Source organism: Elaeis guineensis, chromosome 10 (genome assembly GCF_000442705.2).
Source record: "Elaeis guineensis isolate ETL-2024a chromosome 10, EG11, whole genome shotgun sequence".
Taxonomy (NCBI): Eukaryota; Viridiplantae; Streptophyta; class Magnoliopsida; order Arecales; family Arecaceae; genus Elaeis; species Elaeis guineensis.
The window spans coordinates 937,286-962,419 of record NC_026002.2 but is presented as its reverse complement, the minus strand read 5'-3'; the positions used below and the strand labels follow the sequence as shown (position 1 = coordinate 962,419).

Below are 25,134 nucleotides of genomic sequence, written 5' to 3'. Positions count from 1 at the left end.
ACATAAAAGCTTGGGATCAAACTGAGGTTAACCTACATTCTTTGAGCTCAGCTCGTATCAATTCTAAGCTGACCTTTCTCTAGCAGAGCAAAGCCTTCCCTTATTTTTAATCCACCAGTATTCAGGCTCTGCTCATTTGTGAGCCATGCTCTGAATCTATTTGAGTTTGGCTCATTTTCTGAAACAAGCTACTGACTGAGCTGATCCAACGGATGGTTTGCAATACCAGTCTCTATTGCCTAACTAGGTTTCTAATCTCTTCTAGGACCCATTTGCATTCAATACCAAAAAGGAAAAAAAAATGGGAGAGGACAAAAGATGGAAAATTATGGATTCTAGGATGACCTTATGTGGCAGTATTCAGCTATCTGCATCAGGAGCCTCGATAACCTCCCAAATCCAAAAGTATGCCAACAAACAGACAAAAGCTTACAAATCAGTGCAAGCAGGCTAGAATGGTGCAAGTTTGACTTGACATTCGCTCAGTCTAGGAGTGGTCTAAGAATGGAAATTTTGACCAAGAACAACTGCTTAATTCATTCATAAAGGATGCCATGAATTGGTTATTCATAAAAGTGGACAACTGAATTTATTCAGGAATTGTCTGATTGCATTGGGCATAATCTGAATTCCATCTGGACCTAAAACCTGGTGTTCGACCCATGTCATCTGTTATTGTCTGATCAACAGAACCAACAAAGTAATTGGGCTGTTTCCAGACTTATTAAAATAGCAAGAAACCCAGTAGTGAAAGCAAACGAATCATCAAAGCCATATGAAATTCCAAAAGCAAAGATGATTAACATCAAGCAAGATCCTGCAACACACAAGCAGTTGCAAAATGACACTCATGCTATGACCAAGCACCATAACAATGCAATTTTGATCCAGTTCACTAATTGCACCACGTGGCCATGCTACTAAGCATAACATACTTAGAAAAACTGCTGAATCATACTTTGACTACTTCAACCAGGCTTGATAGACAACAAAACAGGAAATAGTGGAGTTGAATTTCCAGGTTCATCCAAGAATATACCTAAAGAAAATGAAGAAGGCGATATGAAGCAGAGGTCAAGATGATCAGTAATTGATATATTCCATCAAATGCAGAGAAATACAAAACAACTCAAAACCATCTGACTGAACAAGATGTATAAGCTTTGTCCATGCTTTATTTTACAACACAAAAACCTCTTATGATATTAAGCACATCCAAAATATCAAGTGTCTTTCCAGTTCCATGAATGTCGAAAACTGGGACGGAGACCAGGAAATGTGTGCTTATCCATGGCATTCATAAACCTAATCATGTTCAGATTGTTGTAAGCACCATGATGAAAAGTGAAACAACAGAAGAAATAATTAAAAAAGTACAAACAAATATTAAAAAAAAGGCCTATGTGGTCATCAGAATACATAAAACCAACAACGAAAGATCATGAACAAAAGAATGAATAGGAGACTGGCCTCCAGTTATTACAGGGAAAACACTGATCATGAACCTACCACACAACTAAGTGGGCAGCATAATACATGAAGAGACCCTTGATTCAACTTCTCATAAACGAAAAATTAGTGTGACTGACATTGGTAATTTCATTTTACCAACTAGATTAGGGGACATAGGATAGAACAAAGCAATACATGTTGGTTGTACTGCATTTATTTACTTAAGAAACTATGAATGTTATCCTTTTTCTCAGTTGTGAAAACAAGGCATACAACATAACAATGTAAACTAATATAGGTACTCACTTTGTTCAATCATCAGCAGCTAGTCCAAAGTGTTCACGAAGGATATTTTTGTTGGTTTGCCCATATCCTTTAGCAATTTTCATCATATTCCTGAGTTTTCCTTCCTCGTGCTTTATTTGATCCACTCTGTCCAGAACATTGGCAAGAAGATTATCACAATCACCAAGATTAGGTAAAGACATAGGATTTGCAAGTGCTGATCTTTCTGAATCAAGTTGTCGATATAAACTGAGAAGATAATCTTTCTGATCATAAAGCTTTCGCTCCACAATTCGATAGTTCAAATCTTGTGAATTTTTCAACTCTTGAAGTATCTTATCTATGTCATCTTCAAGCTTCAGAGAGACATTATCATAATCTGAAGTTATGTATACTGGCAGCTGAGTTCTCCCATCAACTGCATCATTCTTCTGCAGATGTTCAACCTCATCTTTGAGACCATCATTTATTTTATATCTTGTAATGTCCGATGCTCCTAAAATCATTATCTCATTTCCAAGATAAGAAGTATCTTCTGCATGAAAAAGAAAGTTCTGTAAGTCTAATATATAGATCAGATGATTAGATCCTGAAAAAAATCTATCGTATATAGCAATTAATACAGGTATTTGTTGAAGACTTAAAAAAAAAATCAATGCCAATATTTTCTTAAAAGCTGCTGACAATGACTTTCTACAGAGGCATGATGAAAGTACAGATAGGAATCCAAATACAAGAAAAGGCAATTGACCATCTGGGTTAACACTAAATGTCATTGAGCAAAAAAATTGAAAGAAAATAAGGATGATCACTTCTTCTAATAAAATTTCAAGGTCTTGTGATTCTAATTTTAAATATTTATATATCAGCAAGGTCATGAAGAAGTAATAGCTTCGTGTTAACATAATCAAATTAAGGATGTCCTGTCATGGGAGGTTTGGCAGGAAAAAAATCCAATGCGTTCAAAATTGAACTCCTGTTCCTCCCTGATCCAGTTCTGTTTGTATAATTAAGTTGGCTGGAGTATATACCATCAAACAAAGATGAATTTCCAAGTTGATATCAAGCTTCCAAGCAGAATTTATGTTTATTGAAAAGATTGAAAATGCCAGACCACTTCCAAGTGCTTTTTCTGTTTGATCTCATTATTCTACTTTACTGGACCATGTATATTTCATATCATTGTTTGCAATGCATGAAATCTGGAGAAAAGACAACTTTAGACAAATAGTCTAACACATCAGATTGTGCATACAGAACTTTCTTTATGATGCACCAATGATGAAATATAATTCCATGAAATTCCAGCCAAATCTATTAAGGAAAATAACATAAAGTACAGGAATAAATGAAAATGGGGAATGATGGTTAAACATCAAGGGATGCCAACTTGGCAACTTGGGCTTGTCGCAGAGATGTTAGGCTTGTTAAGGACTCCATGCATTGCGGAAGCAATGTGACTGTGTCATGTGACTTTAGTGGCATCAAAGGCCAGCTAGGTTTGCAATACATCACCAACAGAGTGGTAAGTCATACCAAGGACCTCTGGTGCTCAGCTCAAAGATGGCAAGGTGCACAAGGAGTTTGACTTACAAGGAAAAACAATACAGAAAAGAAAGTTGACTTGTGGTTGTGTTCTCAAGAAGAAAGTCATATAGCATGGCGGTGTTGATGCACATCACAACCAACTTGACGGATGGGCTACTTCTGGACATTTGAGGGTGTTGCAAGCAAGGTTTTCAATCTCTGTACCAGACCTCGTACTGACAACTTACAGGTATGAGTCAAATTAATAAAGTACACCTGCATGATGACACATGGTACATTGCATAAAGTGAGACAACAGCTATACCATGCGTCAGTAGTACAATACCATATCAAGTCCCCATACCATACCAGTACCTTATCAAGTTGGTAGGTATGCCCAGTACTTGGCGGTACAGATCAGCACAGAAAACCCTGGTTTCAAGAGTCCAAAATTATGTGTCTGGCAAGAAGCATATGTGTGCTATGGTGTTGGACTGCTACACATTTCTTATGTGTCTTAGCAAATGATCTAAAGGGCTAGCCTGAGTATGTAGCAAATTGGGGCCCTGAATGGTGAAGGGTTGAACCAGTAACACAATTGACAATCAAAAAAGGGAGATGGGAGATAGTGTCAGCTCGTTGCTCTTCTCCTTTTTTCTTTTGCTTCACTGGCTGTCCCCTCCTATGGACCTCATTACTTAAGTAATGGTCAAGTCTTGCATTTGATCACTTAATCTAGCCATCCAGAATGTCCCATGCTAAAGATACAAATAACATTAAAAGACTCAATCTCAGCATGTAAAGATTTCAAAATTCAGATCTAACATTCAATACTCCCAAAATTTGACTTTGGATGTTGAAATTGATGCTTGACAGCTCCTACATGCATCACAGGTGCTGGAGATGGGATGGAAAGTGGAGATCAAGGTTTAGAAAGGGTTCTAGGGTTCAGACAGGAGCAATGTGGAGCTAGTGGGCAAAAGTAGGAGTGATGGCTTGGGAGATAGCAATTCTAGGGCTGTGCTGGGCCAAGCTTGCTTGAGGCTTGGGCTTGTTTAAACTTTTCTGATAAGACATAATCAAGCCAGGCTTAGGTTAAGTTGATTCGAGTTACGATCCCAAATTCAAATAATTTCATACATGTGGCTCAACCACTGGTCCAACTAAACGTCACAACCAAAGACTAAACAAAACACCCCCTCCCCACTTTTTCCTCTCAGCTTCCTCCCCAGTCCCCACGCTTTTGGCCCTTGGGTTACCTGAATTAAGCGATGGTATAGGAGTGGGTATTGATGCAAAAATCTCTTCAGGATTTTAAAGGAAGCACTTGGGAAGTTGGTCGAGGAGAAAATTTCCGAGATACCAAACCAAGGTAAAATCCTGAGTTGAATTTTCCTGCCACTAAGCATTGGCCTCAACATTTGAGGAAATGTACCTAGTTGCCACTTCTATGGACCCATATCAATAGCAGTTTGGAACACATATACACATTGGTTTTGATCTTTACTAGAGGATACCACACGACATTCCCCCTCTTTCACTTCCTTTCTTAAAATTCTAGGATCAAGCCAAATTAGATTTAGGCTCAACTTTGTTAGGCAAAACTTGGCCCAAAGGTCACCAAAATGAATTTGCTTCAAGCAAGAGCTAAATCTAGACTTGGCCTACTTTAAGCTGGAAATAAGCTGGAAATCATCCAAGCCAAAGCTTAACCATTAGCAGCCCCAAGTTGGCCATAGGAATAAGTTCAAGGTCTTGGTATCATTTCATCAAACAAGAAATCATAGTTCTAAAAAAAAAAGTGAAAACAAGAAAAGTAGATGATTAAATGGTTAATTAATGGTAGATAATCTTAACAATAGAGAAAGCATCTCAAGGATAAGGAATATTGATGTGAAACTAGAGTAACTTGTGACAAATTAGCAAAATATTGGGAATTTTCTATAAACCTTACCATGATACAATACAATCATGATTTATTTACCAAATCATTATGTAAGCAATTATGAAGATCATAGTTGAAGAATAAAGTAAGAACTTCCCAATAACTTCCTAAGTAAGGTTGGAATTGATAGCATAAGCATTTGTGAATTGATGGTGAATGCAAGCCAGTAGCAACAAAGAGAGCAGACACAAGGCAACAAAATGACAGATTTAGCCGGGATGAAAATCAAAAAGATCAACTCTTAATTCATTCTTTTATTTGCGCATATTTTACTTTATTTAGAAGTCACCTTGAGGAGCAAACAACTACATCCTTCTTATTTGTGATTTTCCATGAGAAGATTACCACCACCATATATTGTCAAGGAAGAATAGCTTCAAAAGTTAGCAGGATTAGCAGCATAAACAAGCTATTGTTAGGTAATGGCAATGAAAGCAGAAATTGTCATTGACAGCGACGCATCAACAAAGCAGCAGATCACAGTGGCAATGAAGGTTACTTGTTTGCCATGTTTGGTTACCATAGCCCACTACTAGGGAAGCAGCACTTTAACAAGTCCAGATACCTTACTTATCCCATGTTATTCTTCCAAGTTTAAACAAAAAATAGTTTGACTTTTCTAGACTTAAACATGAAGTTGACTTCCTTCATCCATTGTCATGGGTTGACGAATGAAGCAGCACAAGGTGCAGCCAATAGGTACTATGACCAACTAGGCCATACCAAGCATCAAAGGAGCCAACAGATTCATCGGGGAAAACTGTACTAAGCAAACATTTCGATTTAATTCCCAAATTAGGGTTAGGGTATCATGTCCTATAAATATGCATGTTATGCATCATAAGGGACAGTTTTTGAGATATTAATAAACTTTCTTTTTAAAAAAAATTCTTTCACCATGGGAAAAATTCTTCAATCTAGTTTTCTTCAATTGTTGATCTTCAAAGCATAACCACTTTGATCAAATTACTCCTTCCTTTTTGTGCTGCATCAATGATCTTGACATGGTATACTATTAATAAGGATTTAATGTTTTCTACAGAAAGAAGGATTTTTTAAATTCATGAGACTTATGTACCTCAAATATGTTCAGAAAAGAATGGGAAATTCTTAACATTATCTCAAAAGGCATAATTATTTAATCTTTTCAAAATTATACTAAATTTCCATTAATTCTAAAATCAAGGAATGTTGTACCGGTCGGTACCGATGTGTACTGATTGTACCATACCATACAAGTATCAAATTGATACATGGTACAAGGGGTGTATCGAGTGTCGATACACCCAACCAGCCCCTATACCAGGCATATTGACATAATATTAGATTGGTACCTATACGGGATCTAGTATCGAGATGGCGTACCTTATCTAGAATTATGAGTAAAAGAATTCCATCGTGAATCATATCTTAAAATGAATGAAACAAGCAACATATCCTTCTAGCTTTAAATTATTAAAAGTTTTCTCCAATTTTCATCTCATTGTTCAAAATCGATTTCCAAAATATTGTAAGAAAATAATTTTTTAGGCAAGATATAAATTACTAACATTGTATTAATAATAGAATAATATAGTAATAAAAAATTATCGTATAAAACCAAGCTATTTTTTTCTCACTAACACAAACTGTATGTGCACGATTTTTTTCTTGTTGTCATTCTCCTGTTTCTTCATAATTAACTCCATCAACATGGTAGGCTACCATAGTCATTGCTAAGCCATCATAAAAAATGGTCTTCATACCCATATTTTCAGTAAGCTAGCTGTTGCATGTTAAGAGAAATAGGTTTCCAAAAAATGGATGGCATTATAAGTCATAGATTATGGTAAATTTTGACACTTTTAGACAAAATTCATCGAACCATCCCGAACCGCCCAGTTTGGGGTGTGCCGAACCATACCAACAGTCGACCAACAGATGGGGGGAGGGAGAAGGAAAGAGAGGAAGAGAGAGAGGAGGGAGGGAAGGAGAGAGAAAGGCTGCGGAGGCCATCAGAGGTCCGTTGAGGCTACCGAGGCCTCTAAAACTCCACCCTCCTTTAAAAAGAAGAAAATAGAGAGGGGAAGGGAGAGGGAGGGCGAGGAGGCCGGTGGTGGCCGTCATCCATCCAGGCCGCAAGATAGCCAGATGTTCCTCCCCAATCTCCGCAGCCCTCCGACAGCCTCTTTATGCTCTCCCTCTCCTTCTCTCTCTCTTTTCCGCTCTCTAGTTCTCCCTCTCCCCGTTCTCTCTACGGTGTCATTTGGGTTCGACACAAAGGCATACTGAACCATGCCGCCAACCAATTGGTACAGGTCATAACATAGCAAATCTTGCTTTTAGATCTATCTAAAGAAATCTAGCATCCTGTATTTTATTAATGAAGCTTGGAGATCATATTAATTTCAATTACTTAAAGCAAGTAATAAAGAAAAACTTGACTTAGCTAAAAAACCATATAACTATCAAAAATATTAAGATACAGCAGGCTTGATATAGATGCATAATTATGAACCAACAATAAAATTTAATTTGATGATAAGTACAAATGCATCCAGGCAAATGCCATGCATGTGCCATATGATTTCACTTCTTTTAGGTTCAATAATTTACTACTATTAATGAATTTTTAAATGCACCTTTCTGATTCTTTTTTACAATAATATCATCAATGACAAAAATAATAATAGAATTTTTTGCACAAAAAAGCTATTTTTTAACAATAAGCAAATGTGTGAACAAACAGGTTTACATAAGCGCTCCACAAAAAAGTTAAAAAAGGCATTGTGATCCTTGCTCATAATTCTCCCAACACTAGTGTCATCAAATGGTGGCCCAAATAAAGTATACCAAAGCATTTTAGGCAAATGTCATGCTTTAAGATAAAGGTTGCTATAACAGTCTCGGAGGCCTCCAATTATGATAAAATTGACACATAAACTAGGAATAAAACTAAAGTATTTAATTGCTAGCATGTTATAACGTCTTTTGCCAAATATCCAAATCAACATTTTTATCAAGGTTTAAATGCCAATATCAAATGTCATACCATTTTTCAATCAGAAAAGTATGGTATTGATATTGACAGTATGTACCAAAATTGATAGTATCAAACAATGAAAAAACATTGGTACCAACACTACATGTCAATATGATATCATCGGTATGCAACAATATGGAATACTACATACAATATGTACCAATACAGATGGTTTTGACTTTCAGCACTTGTAACAGTGTCGATTTCACATCGGAATGGATAGTAGTGTCCATGTTTTGTGTACTCTAAACATCTTGTCAATTCAAAAATAATAATATATTCTACATATTGTGGCTTGATCAAATAATATGATTATCCTGTCATTATTTTCTATTATACTAATAAGGATCACTATAATAGCTATTATCTTATTTCAAAAAGATCAAGTCAAAGCCTGAAATAAGTATGTTGACGTCGATGTCTACACAAATAATGACCATTACTTCTATTACAATGGTAACTGATGACTTCAAATTGGGTCCATTATTAAGGGATGTTGGCATTCTCCAAACCTTGGTGAATGAATATGAGTATGCAAACTGCAAAGAGTTGTCAATTCCTGCTAGTGGCCCTTCATCAAAAAGCAACCTACTTTCAGCTTCTCGCATGTCACTTTCTGGGTGTCCCCTCAACTAGGGTACATCCATTTAAAGTTTGATAGGGCTATCAAGAGCAAGGCTGTTAGGGGAGCTGGTTTTCAGCCTTGTAATGTCCTCAGCATGGCAGCCGATGAAAGGTCCTGTCCAGTTGACCCAATGTTGTTTTTGTGGCAGAGGTGAAGGCTGCCCTCGGAGTGTCTTCAAGAACTTGCATGGAAGCACTACTATAAGGGTGGCTGGATGGCAGAGTACTCTTAGATAGTGATTCATTGGCTGACTGATCAGAATGCAATCTGGTTGGCTCACCCTTGCCTAAGATATGCATGGGATATGATGTCTTCCTTTCTCAAAATCTAAATAGTCATACTTTGAGGGAAGAGAACAAGTTGGACAGTTGGGTAGCCGATGCAGGTTCCCAACAGCCAGAGTGAAGAATTTAGATTGATGGGTCTCCCCCATCTTTATAGTTGTTCCAAGAAGTGTTTGCCATGATAGGTTATAATTTTAAAGGGCCTTCAACCTCCTTTTGGTTTTAAAAAATGGCTTACTTTCCTTTTGACCCAGTCAACTCCATTTGCCACCAAGTCTAATTTGTAACGACCTAAATAATTTATAATAATCATTATTTAGTTTCTCCAAATCTCTCACATTATATGTTTATATGCACAGATATTGCCAATTTAAATAACAAATGTGCCTATAGAACATGACCATCATATGCAAAGTATTATTAGTGATCTGCTTTCCACTCCTCGCCCAATCCCATCATGTGGCACACTAGGATTAATGCAATATATGAGGATAAGTGGGTGGCATTTGGAAGTTGGGCTAAACACTTGGCACCCTGATAGTGGTGAACTGGTGATCATTAGTGTCACTCTCATATGTATTTGCAGCAAGCACATGCTATGCATGTGAATGAAACCACCACTATGGTAAGTTGTCCCCCATAAGGAAACATTAGGGAAACTTTTTAGGCTGGTCAACATGAAGTGTGTCATGTCCAATGAGAGAAACAGTAGGTTCTTTATCATTTGTTCCAAGGACCTAACATTTGCCCTCTGATCTAAATATTGAACTACAATATCACAAAGATGTTTTTGTACACCAAAAAAGGCATGCATGAATTAGCGTTGCTTGTCCTCTTGTTGGCTTTTGTAATCATTCCATGCTTTAAAATTAACATGTTGTGTCCCTAGGATCTCTTGAATTTCATCCAACATATCATGGCAAATATCATCATCATAGCAATAATCATCATCATAGTCATAACAATTGTCATGGCAGTAGTTGATATCCAAACAGAGTAATCATTGACATCGTAACAAGGGGATAAATTATACAATCCATCCATTACAAGATAACAAAAGAATACAAGAAGATTATAAATATAAGTATAATTAAGGCACCAGTAACAAGGGAATATATAATACAAACTGACTGACAGTACCAATGAAAACTCTAGAGCAGTTTGAACCTCCATTCTAGAGGATAAATCCTAAACCTAATCCTAAGATACATTACTAAAATAGCCTTGTTCCATGATGAAGAAAAGAAAGTCAGATCCTTGAAATGAAGTATTCTTTCTGCTTTTATCACAAAAGAATAAGTTATTTCCAGCAATAACTTCCTTTGCATGGTGACATCCTTCACAAGTAACTCTTCTTCGATGATTGCTCTTGCAAATATCTTTGCTTTATCCAAAATCTTCTTGTAGGTTGTTAATTCCAACAGCAAACTACCCATAAATGGCCTCTAATATGAGGTGCCAAGTTACCAATACAAGAATTAGTAAATGAAACTCTGTCGACACACCATTGTTGACCATTTATCAAAGTTGGTACTTGGCAATATATGTTAAATTTTGTATAAACATGAGCTATGCAACATAACTCCTGAATGCAAAAATTCACATCTATAAAGGACAAAAATATAATCATGGAGTTTGGCTCTATTTTCATATATATTAGCATTCTAAAGCATTTTCTAGAGTAGGAGACTAAAGAATTCCTAGATCCATTTGGACTCTAAATATATAGGCAAATTAGAGATTATTCCCAACACCTTTTGTACATGTTTTTTTTTTTTCCCCCTATGGGCATTAAGTGTAACCATCTTAATGATGCTGATTTCCTCTCAGTAATATCAAGGCACTAATGGACGTATTTTACAAGTTTTGCTTCATATATTTTTCATAGTATTTTTTATCTAGACGAAATCCCAGCCCTCTAAACCGATAAAGATGCTGGTTTTAACAATTCCAGCCAGCCTTCTTCTCTTTTCCTCTATCTTTTCTTCTTGATCTAACAATTCATGCCCAATGTTGCTCTCTCCCTTCCCCTGCTCACCCAACCGAAGACAGATAGATGAGTTTGGGTAAGTCCTAGAGATAAGGGGGTGTGGCTCATCTACAGAAAGACATATAAAGAAAAGACTCTCAATTGATGTTAGATGTTAATTCCTTTCCTTTTGATTGAAAGTCTTGGAGACAATACTCTCAAATAAATTCCTTTAGATTTAAATTCCCTTCCATTCCATAAAAGGAGTCCTAAAGATATTACCCAAATAAGTCATGCCAGATAATCTCCTTCCACAGTCCCCTCCATATCAAAACCTTCATATTCCACATATTTACATCAAACTCAAGAATTTTTACCAAGATCACTGGTATCACAGAAAGTATACCCTGTTGTGACCAGCTAAACTTTAATATCAACTATTCAACTAAAATAAATGGATAGCTCAACCAAAAATGTACTGAAGCAAAATAGTTTTTCATATTTTTCTTGCCTGGACAAAAGAAAAATCTAGCTTATTGTTTAGGGGTGGCAATTTTTGACCGGACCTTCCAACCTGCCAAAACCTAGGAGGGTTTGTTATAACATATGGATTGCCCAAGACCAATCCGATTATAAATGGTTGGGTATGGATTCATACCCTTTCAACTTGATGGACCACCATGGGTTGAACACTCCTTAATAATCCATTCCTAACCCTAGGATAGTGGGAAATATATGATGGGCTATAGCCAAATCAAGGAAAGATTGCATAACTAATGATTAAAGGAATAAATAATGCTAAAAAGAGAAGTGGAGGGAATTTCGTGCTTAAGATTTATGAAATACCATGTTTCCTTCTCCACTTTGATTTTTTCCTCCTTGCTTTCTCACTCTATTTTGATGCCAACCCTAAATCCCCTACTTTTGATCATAATTTATTTTATTTACTAGGGTATACAATTGGCAAGTGAAGCACTAACCTGGTTGGCAGAGCAGGTATGAGTCCTTATAAAATAAATGGGATGAGAATGGGGAATGGGTTTACAACTTTCAGACCAACTATAAATGGTGTGGGTATGTGTCAAGGGTTTTTGACCCAACCTGAATTTGATGCAAAGCAAACCCAACCTGGCATAACACATTACCACCCCTAGGAAACATTTGTTCGGTTACAATAAGAGAGTCCAATGACTGAAGGCTTTGCAATTAAATATAATCACACTTTGCACAAGTTATGCATGTGATGATGAAGGCCTCATTGTTTTTGGTCTATAGGAGGAAACCAGGGAGTCATGGTGAATAAAGCAACAAAGTTTTTTTCTTCACATACATTGATAGAGCACCCATTAGGAAGGGAAAAAGTCGAAGTATAATTGGGGAAAAAAAAAAAAAAGTTGTTTTGCATGCTTGGAGTGGAGTCTAACCCTGATCATTTGCATTACATGATAGTATAGACTATAGATAGATAGATAGATAAATGACAGGTATTGCCAAATTATATAAAAAGATTTTATTTGTTCATATTCTATTATAATGCCATTACATAACAAGTATAATGGCCTTTTTATATATTTCAATATTCAGTAATTCAAACTATGTTTACAATTCAAATTACAATGCATTTTTTTTTAAAATAGTTTATTTAGTAAATATTAAAAAATATTTTATGAAACTATGTTTCTTCACAACCGTTTTCCCTATTGTTTTCCTTAACATAACTTTATGGGTGTGGTTTCAAAAACGCTGTGCCTAGTTTTGGAGCTATCTCAAATAATTTTGTTTGTTCATGTGTGGCTGTTAATGATGAGTTCCCTTAAGTACATTCTAAACAAGAACCCTCAATCAACTACTTGTCCATGTTTCAATATTCTGATGACATAATACCCACAAATCTCCGCATCCAGTGAGATATTTTGAATGTTTAAATACTATCAAACATGCAATGTGCTTGCCTTAACAATTTGATGGATGTCTAAGAAGGTGGTATGGCAATAAGTTTTTGGTAATACAGGATAGATTTTAAAAAAGTCATCCCATGAACTTTTACAAGTGTTGTGGGAAAGGCTTATCAAGCACAAGAGACAAGACCCAGCTAACTGAAAATACTTCAAAGAAGATAAAAACATGGTTCATTGTTGCCTTGCTCCCATAAGAAAAGATGTCCATTAGGTAACAATATAACAATATCAGTATCCTACCCTAGCATTGACATTAAAAGTTGATGGGTTAAAAGAAAGCTGAAGTTTGATAAAAGTCTTACAAACATTTCAGGCTTCATGAAAATGATACAGATATGAGGAATGACAAAGGCACATTTGTTATGCTGGCTTAGAAAATTAAAGGCTATGAGCAAAGCAGATGATAAAGCACTCAAGAAACACTTAATCAAACATCCAAGCTTTCCTACGATGAGATTAAAATAGATGGTGGATGAAGGACCAAAATATTTGAGCAACTGAGACTGAAGTACCTGTGAAAACATTTATGAGTCAGAATAAGGTTTTATGGTACTAGGGATCAATATCCGAACATAGCTTAATCTATACCTCTTTTGGCATTTTTTCATAATACCATATTATTTATATTCAACTGCTACTACCCGTAATAAATGAGATGAGTGTCACAATAATAATCTCCCAAGAAAGTGATGTAGGAGAAGCTGACCTGTAGTAGTCAATGAGATGCTATCCTCCATCTTCCAGATTTCACCAAGAGGAACACCTTGTTTAAGCTGGATCAAATATCACACAATGCCTTTGTTGAGAAATCATAAAATAAGACAAGGGAAGAAATTCCCATGCATTAAAGATGCAGCACCTTACAGTGAAAACTCAACCATAATAAAGTACCTTATCCAAGATAAATCCAATCTGGTTCCGCAAGCTCCTTGCTATCATTTGATCAGAGCCCCGCAAGATGCAGAAGCCCAGATTTAGAATTTTTTCAATATCACCCCTGGAGTCAAGAGATTCACATGTTCTTATAAGCTTGGTCACGTGTGATACAAGGTTGGTTTTATGGTCACAATGTCTGCAATAATATTCCACATCCAAACCAATGGCTCCACCGACAGTCCCACCCATGTAAGAACGAAGGGCACATTCAATATGTGCAACATGCCCACAGATAAGATTTTCATCCACAGTTGCCTCACATCTAATAAAATTATAACCTCCATATGCCCAATCAATAGTTTTGCGGCACAGAATACAACAACAGTCACGACAGAAACCATCTTCACTACAGCAGACATCACAATCCTTGGCTGGCAATCTGTAGCTTCCTACTTTCTCTTGAAGGCTGCACATTTTATTTCCAGCTTTACAACCCCCTGTCCCTAATGCTGATTCAGATCCAGAACATTCATTAACATCTAAATTATTGGGAGATGCATGGATATATATGTTTTTCTCAGTACCTGCAAAATGTGAACAAATAAATGCAAGCATCAGAAGAAGTGGATGAATATAGTTATCTAGAACTGTCATTTCTTGGAAAAAAATATAAATAATAACTTAAATTTGGATCTATTACGTCTAAAATGAAGTGATGTTAACATAGAAGAATGGAATACAGAATGGGGTTATGAATCCAGAAAGGAAGAAGCACTTGACTTGGAATCTACAATAGAGTTTGCAACTCTTGCTTTTATTTGTCCAAAGTAGCAATACAATAATTTAAAGTATTCTTTTTCTGAGGCAAAAGAATAAGAATTAAAGTAGTTGGCGCACAGACATGTGCCTGAGAATCTAGTGATAACAACAATCAGCTTGCCAAAATGAATGGCAAGAAAGGGAAAAAAAAAACTGGACCCAAATTACATATTAAACTTGACCAAACTAAGATACTCTGTTTTTCCTCTATATCTGGTGAATTTTAAATGTTTCAACAGTTGTACTTGTACAATTGAGTAATGGACAGTTAATCAACTTGTGGTCGAGAGTTGTCACCAGACTGATGATCAATGATTAAAACAAGATCAACCACAATACAAAGCTTGATTTATCATGCCAACTCAAGACAACAATGAGACAAGGTGTTTATGGTTGCAATGGTTACCATAGAGGGTGATATTATGACATCTGAACAGAGAACTGTTAAGGAAACCAGTTAGTAGCGCCCAGATATGCAATGGCTGATGTTGCACCATCTTCTACATCATTATGACACCATCAGAACCCCCAGAAAAATAATAGTTTAAACCGATACAGGGGCTACAAAGTATTATCTAATATATGCTTCTATGATTTGCATGCTGTAAACCAGCTGCCCAAGCATTTGTCATTTGAATGACTGCTAATTATGGCAGGATATCAATTCTGATGGGCAAGAAAACCAGAGTAAACACTGATGGTACTTAAGGCATTCAGAGAGAATGAGTAGTACCAGCAGAGTTCCAAGAAAAGAATGATCACAGAGGAAGCATGAATCAACCTCTTTGAAAACTATATCAACAACTTGACATATAAAGACTGGAAAATGGTTTCACATAACTAATTGCATAATGAAGAGATTCAGAAGTAAAGCTTGGCCAATGTTAAGATAGGCCACTCTTATGGTTGATAATACAAAACCATAATGTCAAAATGTTGTTTGCCTACCAACTGATCCCTATCTACCTTTAAAAAAAAAAAAAAAATGCTACGTGCATATCTGCATTTGCCCATTTGTTCATGCATGCACATGTGTGCTTGCAGATGGATGCAGCCACGGACAAGGACTTCACAACATCAAAAGATTATTGTCTAACCGTGTTCCTAATTGAGAACCCCCTAGAATGCAAAGTGTTAAAATTTCCAGCGACCAACTGTCATATACAGGTGCATGTATCAAGATGCATAACACTGATTTTCACTTGAACATCAGTTTGATCATTCTTCTTCTTTCTTCTTCTTTTCTTTTTTTTTTCCTCTTGATATAGGAGTGCTTCCATTATCATCTGTTTGCTGCTGTCCTTATTCATGTGAGATAACAAGGGAAAACATAGGTGATTTATTAAATGATCTCAAGGACAACTAATAATGTCAGAAGGAGTGCTTGAAAAGCACTCATTCACTGAAACATTCTACAAATGGTACAATATGGATTCAGTTAACCAAGTGTCAATGCAAGCAGTAAATCAAGTTGAATGCAAATTTAACAAAACAGACCTATAGACCTAAAACCAAGTCCCCAACAAAACTAATGCAATAGAATAGATTTCGAGTGATGTAAAAGATAACAACAGAAGAAGGCAGGTATTATACAAAGTTGAACCTTTTCTTGGGGTGTAACCAGCACAAGGAATCTTCCAAATAAAAGAGGAAAAGAAGGAATCAACATCCTTGTCAGGAAATTCCTTCCGAATATATTCTTCAAGGGATGATCTGCTTGCAAATCCCGACTTGCTACCAGTAGCTTTTGAAAAATGCGGAGGGGGATAAAGATATCGATCAATCCAGTGGCCAGAAGAAGTCTTTCTATTCCCTACTTTCCACCGCCATTTATCTCCTGGATGGGGCCAATCTTCAGGAGCATAAGGCAAGCCTTCACCAGATGAACCACCTGCAACAGGTATGGCAACTAGCCACTTTTCATTTGAAGATGGAGTCTGACAATTACTCCCTTCAGATAGATCAACGTCCATGGATTTGTTTCCTCTGGTGATTAAATTATACTAGTGACCATAAAGTATTCAGTTAGTTCCCCACCTTAGATAATTCAGAAAGATATCACATTCTAATGTCAAATGTTTTCAGCAACTAGTCATTTGCATAACTTTGATTTGTCAAAGATGTTCAACAAAAAATTGGCTATGATTAAGCAAATTGTTTGAAAGAAATGAGACTTGAGGAGTGCAAAATTATTAGCAATTCTAAAATTTTTGGAAGAAAAGAGAGCTTTAATATTTCAAAACAGCAGTTAAAGGAGGGAAGAATTTTTTGGCATTAAATTGCTTTAATGTGCCTGACTTTGATGATTCGTCTTATGCTACAAAATACACAACTCCAGCTTGTTTGCAGGATTCTCCATATTTATAACCACATACATATTCCTAAAATGGCATCAGTAATATTATAGAATAACCCCCAGAAGTGAAACTGGACTGGGACTCTCCACAAAAAAGAATATAGAAAGGAAAAATAAAAAGAAAGAGCAAATCTGCTCCCCTCCTCCCCTATGCTTCCTACTCTCCTCCCCACCTATCTTCTTCATTGCCCCACTCCTATAGATGAATTTAAGACTGGTCCTCTAGTGACTATGGTCATGGAATCATTTTCTGGAAGACTAGTTTGTACATCAACCACTCCAGTACTTGCCACCACATGCCAGCTATGGGTTGATCTGAAATTTTACAAGTATTTCAATTTTTTGCAAGTGTCATTTATTATCATCTTAATACAAACTACATAAAACAACTCACAATGAGTTATTTCCAAAGTTCAATGTTGATTCAAGCCAACTATCAATGATGAAAGTGAAAAGAAAAAATTTCTCCAACAATGAATATCAACCTTTACCAGCAATTAGTAGGATACTAACTAGAAAAAGAAAGGTTGGTCTGGTGCACGAGACTCCTGCAACTGCAGGGTCAGGGAAGCGACAGATGTACTCAACACTCAGCCTTACACCGCATGCAGAGGGGCTGTTTCCATGTTCAAACCCATGATATCAAGGTCATGATGGACCAACATTACCGTTGCGCCAAGACTCACCCTCTTGAATACTGACTGTAGGTAAAAAAAATATTAAACCACCAACTTATAAAATCAGTGATAGATATAGGACTTCAAGGAACATATTTCAGTACAGCAGACAGGTTTTCATAGCATGTTGGCTGATATCTAAGCAGCAATTTGCGTGGAGGATGGGTTTGTTTAGCCTGGTGTCTGACACCTTAGCAACCCATCTCTTGGAAGGGACTAGGTGGATTTGATCCTGAGACAAAAACAGGTTACTGGAGTGGGGGAAAATTTTGAAAATTGGAATGTCAACTAATGGAAGTATTTCTTAAACAAAAAAACCAGTATGGAATCTACACATGGTACACCAAAAAGTATAATTCATTGGAACAATAGGTACCTAAGTTTTCTTCTTGCACCGAATTAAAAACATTAAAAAAAAAAAACATGCAAAAAAAAAAAAGAAAGATTGAACCAGAAGAAATTCCCATTTAAATCAAATAATACATGGCATCAAACAAAATCATCAGCTTCCGACTGACACTCTGATTGCCTTGGATGTAGTAATCTGATTCGAGAAAGTAGAGAAGAAAGAATCCGAATCCGGATCCAAACCTTGAGAGAGCTAGGGTTTTAAGAAAAATCATTCTATTTTTTTTTTATGTACAACAATCATTCATTTTTTTTGGAATTCTTCAAACATATCATTTCATTTCAAAGCTTCAGAGAGGAAAGGAAGGGGGAGAGAAGGATTACCGGGGCGAATTAGGGTTTGGAAAATGAAGTGCCTGTCAGAGAGAAACGAAGACGGGATTCGATTTCGATCGCCCCCTTTGGTTATCTGAAATGGAGAAGGGAAGGCGAGATGAACGAGGGGGTGGGGAGGGGGGGACTGATGCTTTTGGCAGTGGCTTTTTTGAACTCCAAGCCTCTGGTTCCCGAAATGCCCTCGGTACCCGACAACGACAGATTTTGTCTAACCGTTACGAGCAGCAGATGCAGCTGTTGAGTTCGCGGCCAGATTCGGTGGACCGCTCGGCCGACCGAATCCGTGCAGGATCCGCCCAAATGCCACGTAGAAAATTTGACGTGTCACGGAGCGGACCGAGTGTGTGCTGCCTGGCTCGGTATCAATTCTTGGGGCAACCGGGTTGAGTCGTATACAAGGTAAATCAAAAATCTATCAGCCTAATCTTATATAATTGTTAAATAGACCAAAAATTTAGATCTAAATTTGATATCTTTATTAAATAAATCATTAGTTACTCCTTTCTTTTTTTACTAGCCTCGCCACGTCCCCTAATGGTGAGGGTGGAGCTAAGATTGCCTCGCCGTGGCTCCTAACATTTGAGGTGGAGTGAAAGTTGGCTATATATATATTTTTTTTATTTTTAAAAATTTAGTTAGAGGTCTAATAAGTCATTCTTATATGCCACATCTAGGGCTGAAATTAGGTCAGGCTGGACCATACTCCTACATGAGCCCCAGACAAATTTTAAGTTTCATGCTAGAATTAGGTCCAAATTTTTTTTCCCACATATTGAGCATGAGCCTAATCCAAAGTTTAATTGGATCAATGCAGAAAAACGCTTGGGCTAAAGGATTACACCCAAGCTAAATTGGTCCAACTAATCTAAAATCTTTGGCCCAAAACCCAAAATGCTTGGCCTAACTCAAAAGAGCCCCAGCAAAAAATCCTAATAATGAATTCAACTCAACATCGAGCCAAGTTCCAGGATCATGCTTCAAGTTGGAGCCATGGCCCAAGGCCAAATATCAACCTTGGTCAAAAGTTTATTATGATTCTGTTTTAGGCCCAAGTCTGACTGAAATTGTCTTCAAGATGCCCAAGATGGATTTGGGAAGCTAGTTTAGTTCAATGGGCCTTAAATTGGCCCAAGCTCATTTCCTACTTCGACCACAATTAGGATTGAAATCAGATCGGATACTAATATATCCATATTTATATTTATTTTTTTTAACAAATATAAATACGAATATTAGTTGAATGCAAAAATTCATATCCATACTTATTTTAAATAAATACAAATACAAGTCAAATAATAGAAATATGGATATAAGTTAGATAACTAAACTTTATAATTATATAATTAAACTACTAAGTGGATAGCCAATCAAATTAATAGTATATTAATGTAGTTATATATATTTTTTAAAAAATTTAGTGCTATATAAAATTAAATTAAATTATAAATAGAATTGAATATTTAGAAATGGATCAAATAGTTGTCTATCTATATCTATATCTTTTTTTTTTATAGAAATAGATGCGAATATGAATCTTAGTTTTATGCTCAAATTTTTATTTATATCCAAATATATTTGAATATAAAAATATATTTGAACGGATATTATCTGATTCACTTTTACCCCTACAATAGATGCGATTGAATAAGCCCAATATGGTACATGAGATATGTTCAAACATATCTGGGATGGCACTTTACTCTAGCCCATCAGGTATCTGACTCGAACCACCCCAAATGGAGTAGGTTTTATCCAACATATGATGGATCTAGAGATGGGTACCGATAATGGTAAAATTCGTTTCGAATCCAATCCGATATATATCTCTTCCTAAATCCTCCCCTTGAAGCAAAAAAAAATTGATTTACATGTAAAAAAAAAAAAGAGATTTTTGTAACCTCACCTGACCTGCCCCATTTGACTCTACCACCCCTACCTCGAGACTATACATCCTAAGAAAAATACGAGATTGATATAGATAATGGCCTATCAAACCCATACCCTATCTATTGTTATCCTTAGACATTCTTAATTACGGTATCAGTATGCAATTCAATACGATACAATAATATCAGTATGGGATAGTATGTCATATTGGTATATAGTACCAATATGGTATATCTCGTGTCGAATAGTACAGTAAACCATGATTTGAACTCCTTTCATTTGTAAGGCTGCTGGTATTGTGTAATCTTTGATAGCTGTGATTATATTGCTGGATACACCCGATGAATTACAAGTTCATCATGATAATATAGGTCTCAAGTACAAAACTTCAACTTCATTCACTGTTGGCATGATACATACGAGAGGTTTAGACAATTGGGGATGGTCCACGACAGGTCGTGCATCAGTAATTTCTCGTTGTTTCGTGGCATGAAGTTTCAAGGTTTTGTCTATTCTAGAGCCATGGGATTGATACCGCAATATAAAAATCTCATGAAAAGAATGTTTAATTGGTCTCTTCACTGGTTTCGCGTGATCAAAATACATTCGCTCAAGCACCGTTGCAGTTAGGAAGTTTTATATTATTAGTTTCACTGGTTTTGTATAAAACTTTTACATATTTTTGTAATTTTATTAGTAATATGTGTATGTTATGGACGTGTCAGAGCAAGAACCAGTAAAGAAAAGAAGAAGAGAGAAAGTTGAATATGATTTTAAAACTATCGAACTTTTTACCTTGAATTGAGGCTTTATTTTTGGAATCCCTTCTCTTTTTCTTGTGTCAACTTAATTGCTCTAATGATCGATAACCCTAATATATAACCCATTCGGCCGATAGGCATGGTTGTCTTGGTCTTATGGTCCAAATCATCCGTTCTACTATGCTAGGAAAGGTACACTCATCCTATATGAACTAAAAAAAATCTTTTATCTATTTGGTGTATGTTCTCATGTTGCTCTCTAATAACCTTGCCTCTATTCGGCTTGATAGGTACTTTGCTAGAGAGTTTAAAAAAAAAAAAATTCAGATCCACCGATTCATTAATATCGTATATACATAATGATAGACTCTACATAAGCTAAACATCCATTATATCCATACCTATATCTATGTACATATCAATATATCTATATATCTATATTAGATAATAAATAATAGAATTGCTTGGTTTATAGCCCAAGGATGATGTTAATAAATTATATTAAAATTGATGTAATCCATTGATGCTTCACCGTTAATAATGGCTACTACCGTAAATGGAACGCTCAGCAAAGCTGAGCCTCCATTTTAGATATATATAACTTGCATAAAACCTGTAGCAATGCAAGGGATACATTTTTTATTTAAGAATATAATATTTTTAAAATATTATTTTTATTTACATAATTATTTAGAAAATAATATATATTTTATCAATATATAAAGTATTTATTTGTTAATAAATAACATTCTTAGTTTTATTAGAAATGTCATTTTATTAATATATTAACATATTTTTAAATATTATTAAATAAAATATTATTTTACTAAAATATTTTTTATTAAATGATTATTATTACCAATATGGTTAATATTATCATACTTACATTACAAAAATGCTTGGAGAATGCAAGATGTTAAGTTAAAATGCACTTCTTTTTCTAATATGCTAAAAAAAATATACTATATGAATCATTTTTGTATAAGTACTTATTTGTAGACATGGTGGAGGGAGACTTTACTAGCACCATCTCTTTGATAGAGATACAAATGCTCAGGTTAGATCGGATCATGAATAATCATAAATTGATCTGATTTTTCAATCGAATTCTAATATTAAATCCAGACTCAATCCGAAAAATTGGTCGGATCAGATCTATGGACAAAAATTTTATCCCAATAGATTATTTGAGTTGAATCAAGTCCATATATAATCCGATCATAATCTAAAAAATTCAGATTCGATCGAAGTTTATAATCTCAGAACACTGCCACACTAATTTCTTAACCATATTAATGATCTATAGTTCTATCTACTCCCTTCTGTTGAACTTCACTTTTTTCCTCTCTCAAAGTTTTTTTGTTTAACGGTAAGAAGATTCTTTCCTAAATATCTTTGCTCTTACTTCTTCAAAAATCAAACAAAATTTTTAAATAGTTTAACTTAGAAGAAATATGCATGTTTATGGACACTATTAATAATTGATCTTCTAAAATAGTTGAAAACATATTACTAAGTCTTCTAACATTCCAATACCGGATATAGTATATTCATCGAAAGATATATCAATTAGGAACCTATGGTTTAATTTATAATTTACATAGGAAGAGAGAGGAGGTGGTCAATGTCTTTAAACTGTAAACTAAGTTGGCACCACATGGTGTATTAACTACAATCAAGTGCATCCCACCATCCTTGCAAGAAAAAAAGACCCACTTGAAGCTCAGGAAAAAAAAAAGACCAAGACTTGATATTGACAGATGGTCCGAATCTAATTATATATTCATCTAAACCATGAAAACCATTATGATAAAATGTACAAAGCTACAAATCACAATGAAATGTACAAAGCTACAAATCTCATGATATCGATGGGTCAAGACCTATGGATGGATTCGACCATTCGGGTCCAATATTAAGGTTGGGTCTGATCAGGTTATTGAGCATAAAATTCAAATCAACCTATATAACTAAGCGGATTGGGTCGGATAGGATCGGATTAAATCACGAGTCAACTCAATCCATTTGTAACTTTACTATCTGATTTAGAAAATATACCACCTCTATTTTTTTAAAAAATATATGTTTCATTAATATATCATATACTTATTTTATTAATAAATATTTTTATGGAGTCACGATCTTGGAAGTTCTTTTCCTCCCTTTTTGACCACCAAGGCCTTTAATGGTCTTCTATTGGTATTAATATCATTATTTATTTATCTCCCACTAAATGTTAATGGGTTAATAACCATCATTGGATTTTTCGGTTTAGAAGACTCTTTAAGGATCCTCTTTTTTGTGGATAAATATCATGAAAAAATTAATCAATTTTTTTATTGACCAACTTACCTATATTTTACGTTTCTCTTGGTAACTCATCCAAAAAACTAATAATACAAAAGAACACAAATGATAGATTCCCAAGTCATTTTTCAATGCATAAAAGAATATGAATAAATTATTTTTTTATCTAAATATTGATTAAAAAATATTTATTCATAAAAATATAGATTTCTGGATAAATATTTTTTCCTCAGAAGAACAAGCTCTTAACTAAAAATACAAAAATGCCATTATTCACACCATAAAGTACAAAAATTCTCTACCATAAAATACTATAATGTTATTTTTAGACTTATATTCCTGTTATAGTATACTTTAAAATGTCTTCCAATTAATACATGATAGGACAACATATATGAGAAGTATTCCGTATGGGACCCATCTTTCAAATGCCATAACCAGAGGAGCAGGACTCTGTAAATTGTCCTACCTTTTCTTTGCCCTTTCTTTTCTTTAGATTTTACTATAATACTCTTTTATAATATTTTATAATAAAAATATTTAAAAAATTATATCACCATTAGATTACCACTCTCCTTCTTTTCTCATATTTTATTATTTTTTAAAATAATAATATTTTATTATTTTTTAATCTTTTATAATTTTTTTCACTATTTGTCTCCTTATCGTGGCCTACCACCGCCCTCCCCCTCCACCCATATCTCCTCCACTTGAACCGCTCATCAAATTTCAAGCCAATGAAATTAGAATCGAAGGATTGAGTGGTTGGATCTAGAGAAGGAGATGGTTAAGATGGGGGAGAAAGGTGATCGTAGTGGTGCGATCAAGGTGATGGAGGAGGTCGAGGTGGTGAGGAGAGAGATGGCACTGCAATTGGAGGTGAAAGAGAAAAGAAGAGGGTCGGGCAGGGCATCATCACATTGATTAGTAAAGAAGAAGTAGAGTGTGGCATGGAGCTTGATTGCTGGAGGAAGATCGAGAAGGAGGTGGTGGCCAAGAAGCGGACGTAATTAATCGAAGGAGAAAATGAAGGAGCAAAGGTGGGTGAGGCATTATCGTTGGTCGGAGATCGAGAAGAAGGTGGTTGAGATAATGAGAGGGGGGTGGCACTTGATCGGTGGCAGTTGAAGTGGTGATTGGAGAGGAGGCCACAGTAGTTAGAGGCAAAGGAGGAAAAAATCAACAAGAATAGGGGAAGAAAGAAGAAGAATCAACTTCCAAAATAAGTAATTTTCAAAAATATTTTTAAATTTTTAATTACTTGCAGCACTAAGTCAACTTTCTATTTTTCAAATCACCTTCTAAATTTAAATTATTTACCATGCCAGCCATGCACATGACTAGTTAAAATTGATTGTGGATGAATAAATCAGTACCGTCTATCGTGAATCAGATGGTCAAAAAAAGATTAACAATAAAAAGATAAAAAAAGGCTTCAGAGCATAGTAGCAAAATCTTGGTAGTTTATGATAAAGAATTTGGATTTTAATAAAACTATGTACACGCGATGGATAAAAACTTTGCCAACATAAAAATATCTATTTTAATATATATATATATATTTGAATATATTATATAGATTAGGAATAATGTTTATAAATGATATTAATAACAAATTAAACAAGCATCTATATGTTAAA

At 35.3% G+C, this 25,134-nt stretch overlaps 1 protein-coding gene across 2 annotated transcripts; it reads right to left on the bottom strand.

Moving 5' to 3' along the window:
* Nucleotides 1–748: 748 nt before the first annotated feature.
* On the bottom strand, nt 749–18,666 carry LOC105053359 (uncharacterized). 2 transcript variants are annotated; one of them, XM_073244915.1, is made up of 6 exons: nt 18,528–18,666; nt 16,366–16,765; nt 13,959–14,527; nt 13,774–13,840; nt 1,759–2,272; nt 749–1,039 (listed from the first exon to the last, which is right to left on the bottom strand). In XM_073244915.1, the coding sequence occupies exons 2-5, from the start codon at nt 16,733–16,735 to the stop codon at nt 1,764–1,766; spliced, it is 1,515 nt and encodes a 504-aa protein (XP_073101016.1). In that variant the 5' UTR covers nt 16,736–16,765; nt 18,528–18,666; the 3' UTR covers nt 749–1,039; nt 1,759–1,763. The 2 variants fall into 2 exon arrangements, with proteins under 2 accessions (XP_073101016.1, XP_010932764.1); XM_010934462.4 differs by lacking the exon at nt 749–1,039 and adding an exon at nt 1,064–1,305.
* Nucleotides 18,667–25,134: the final 6,468 nt, after the last annotated feature.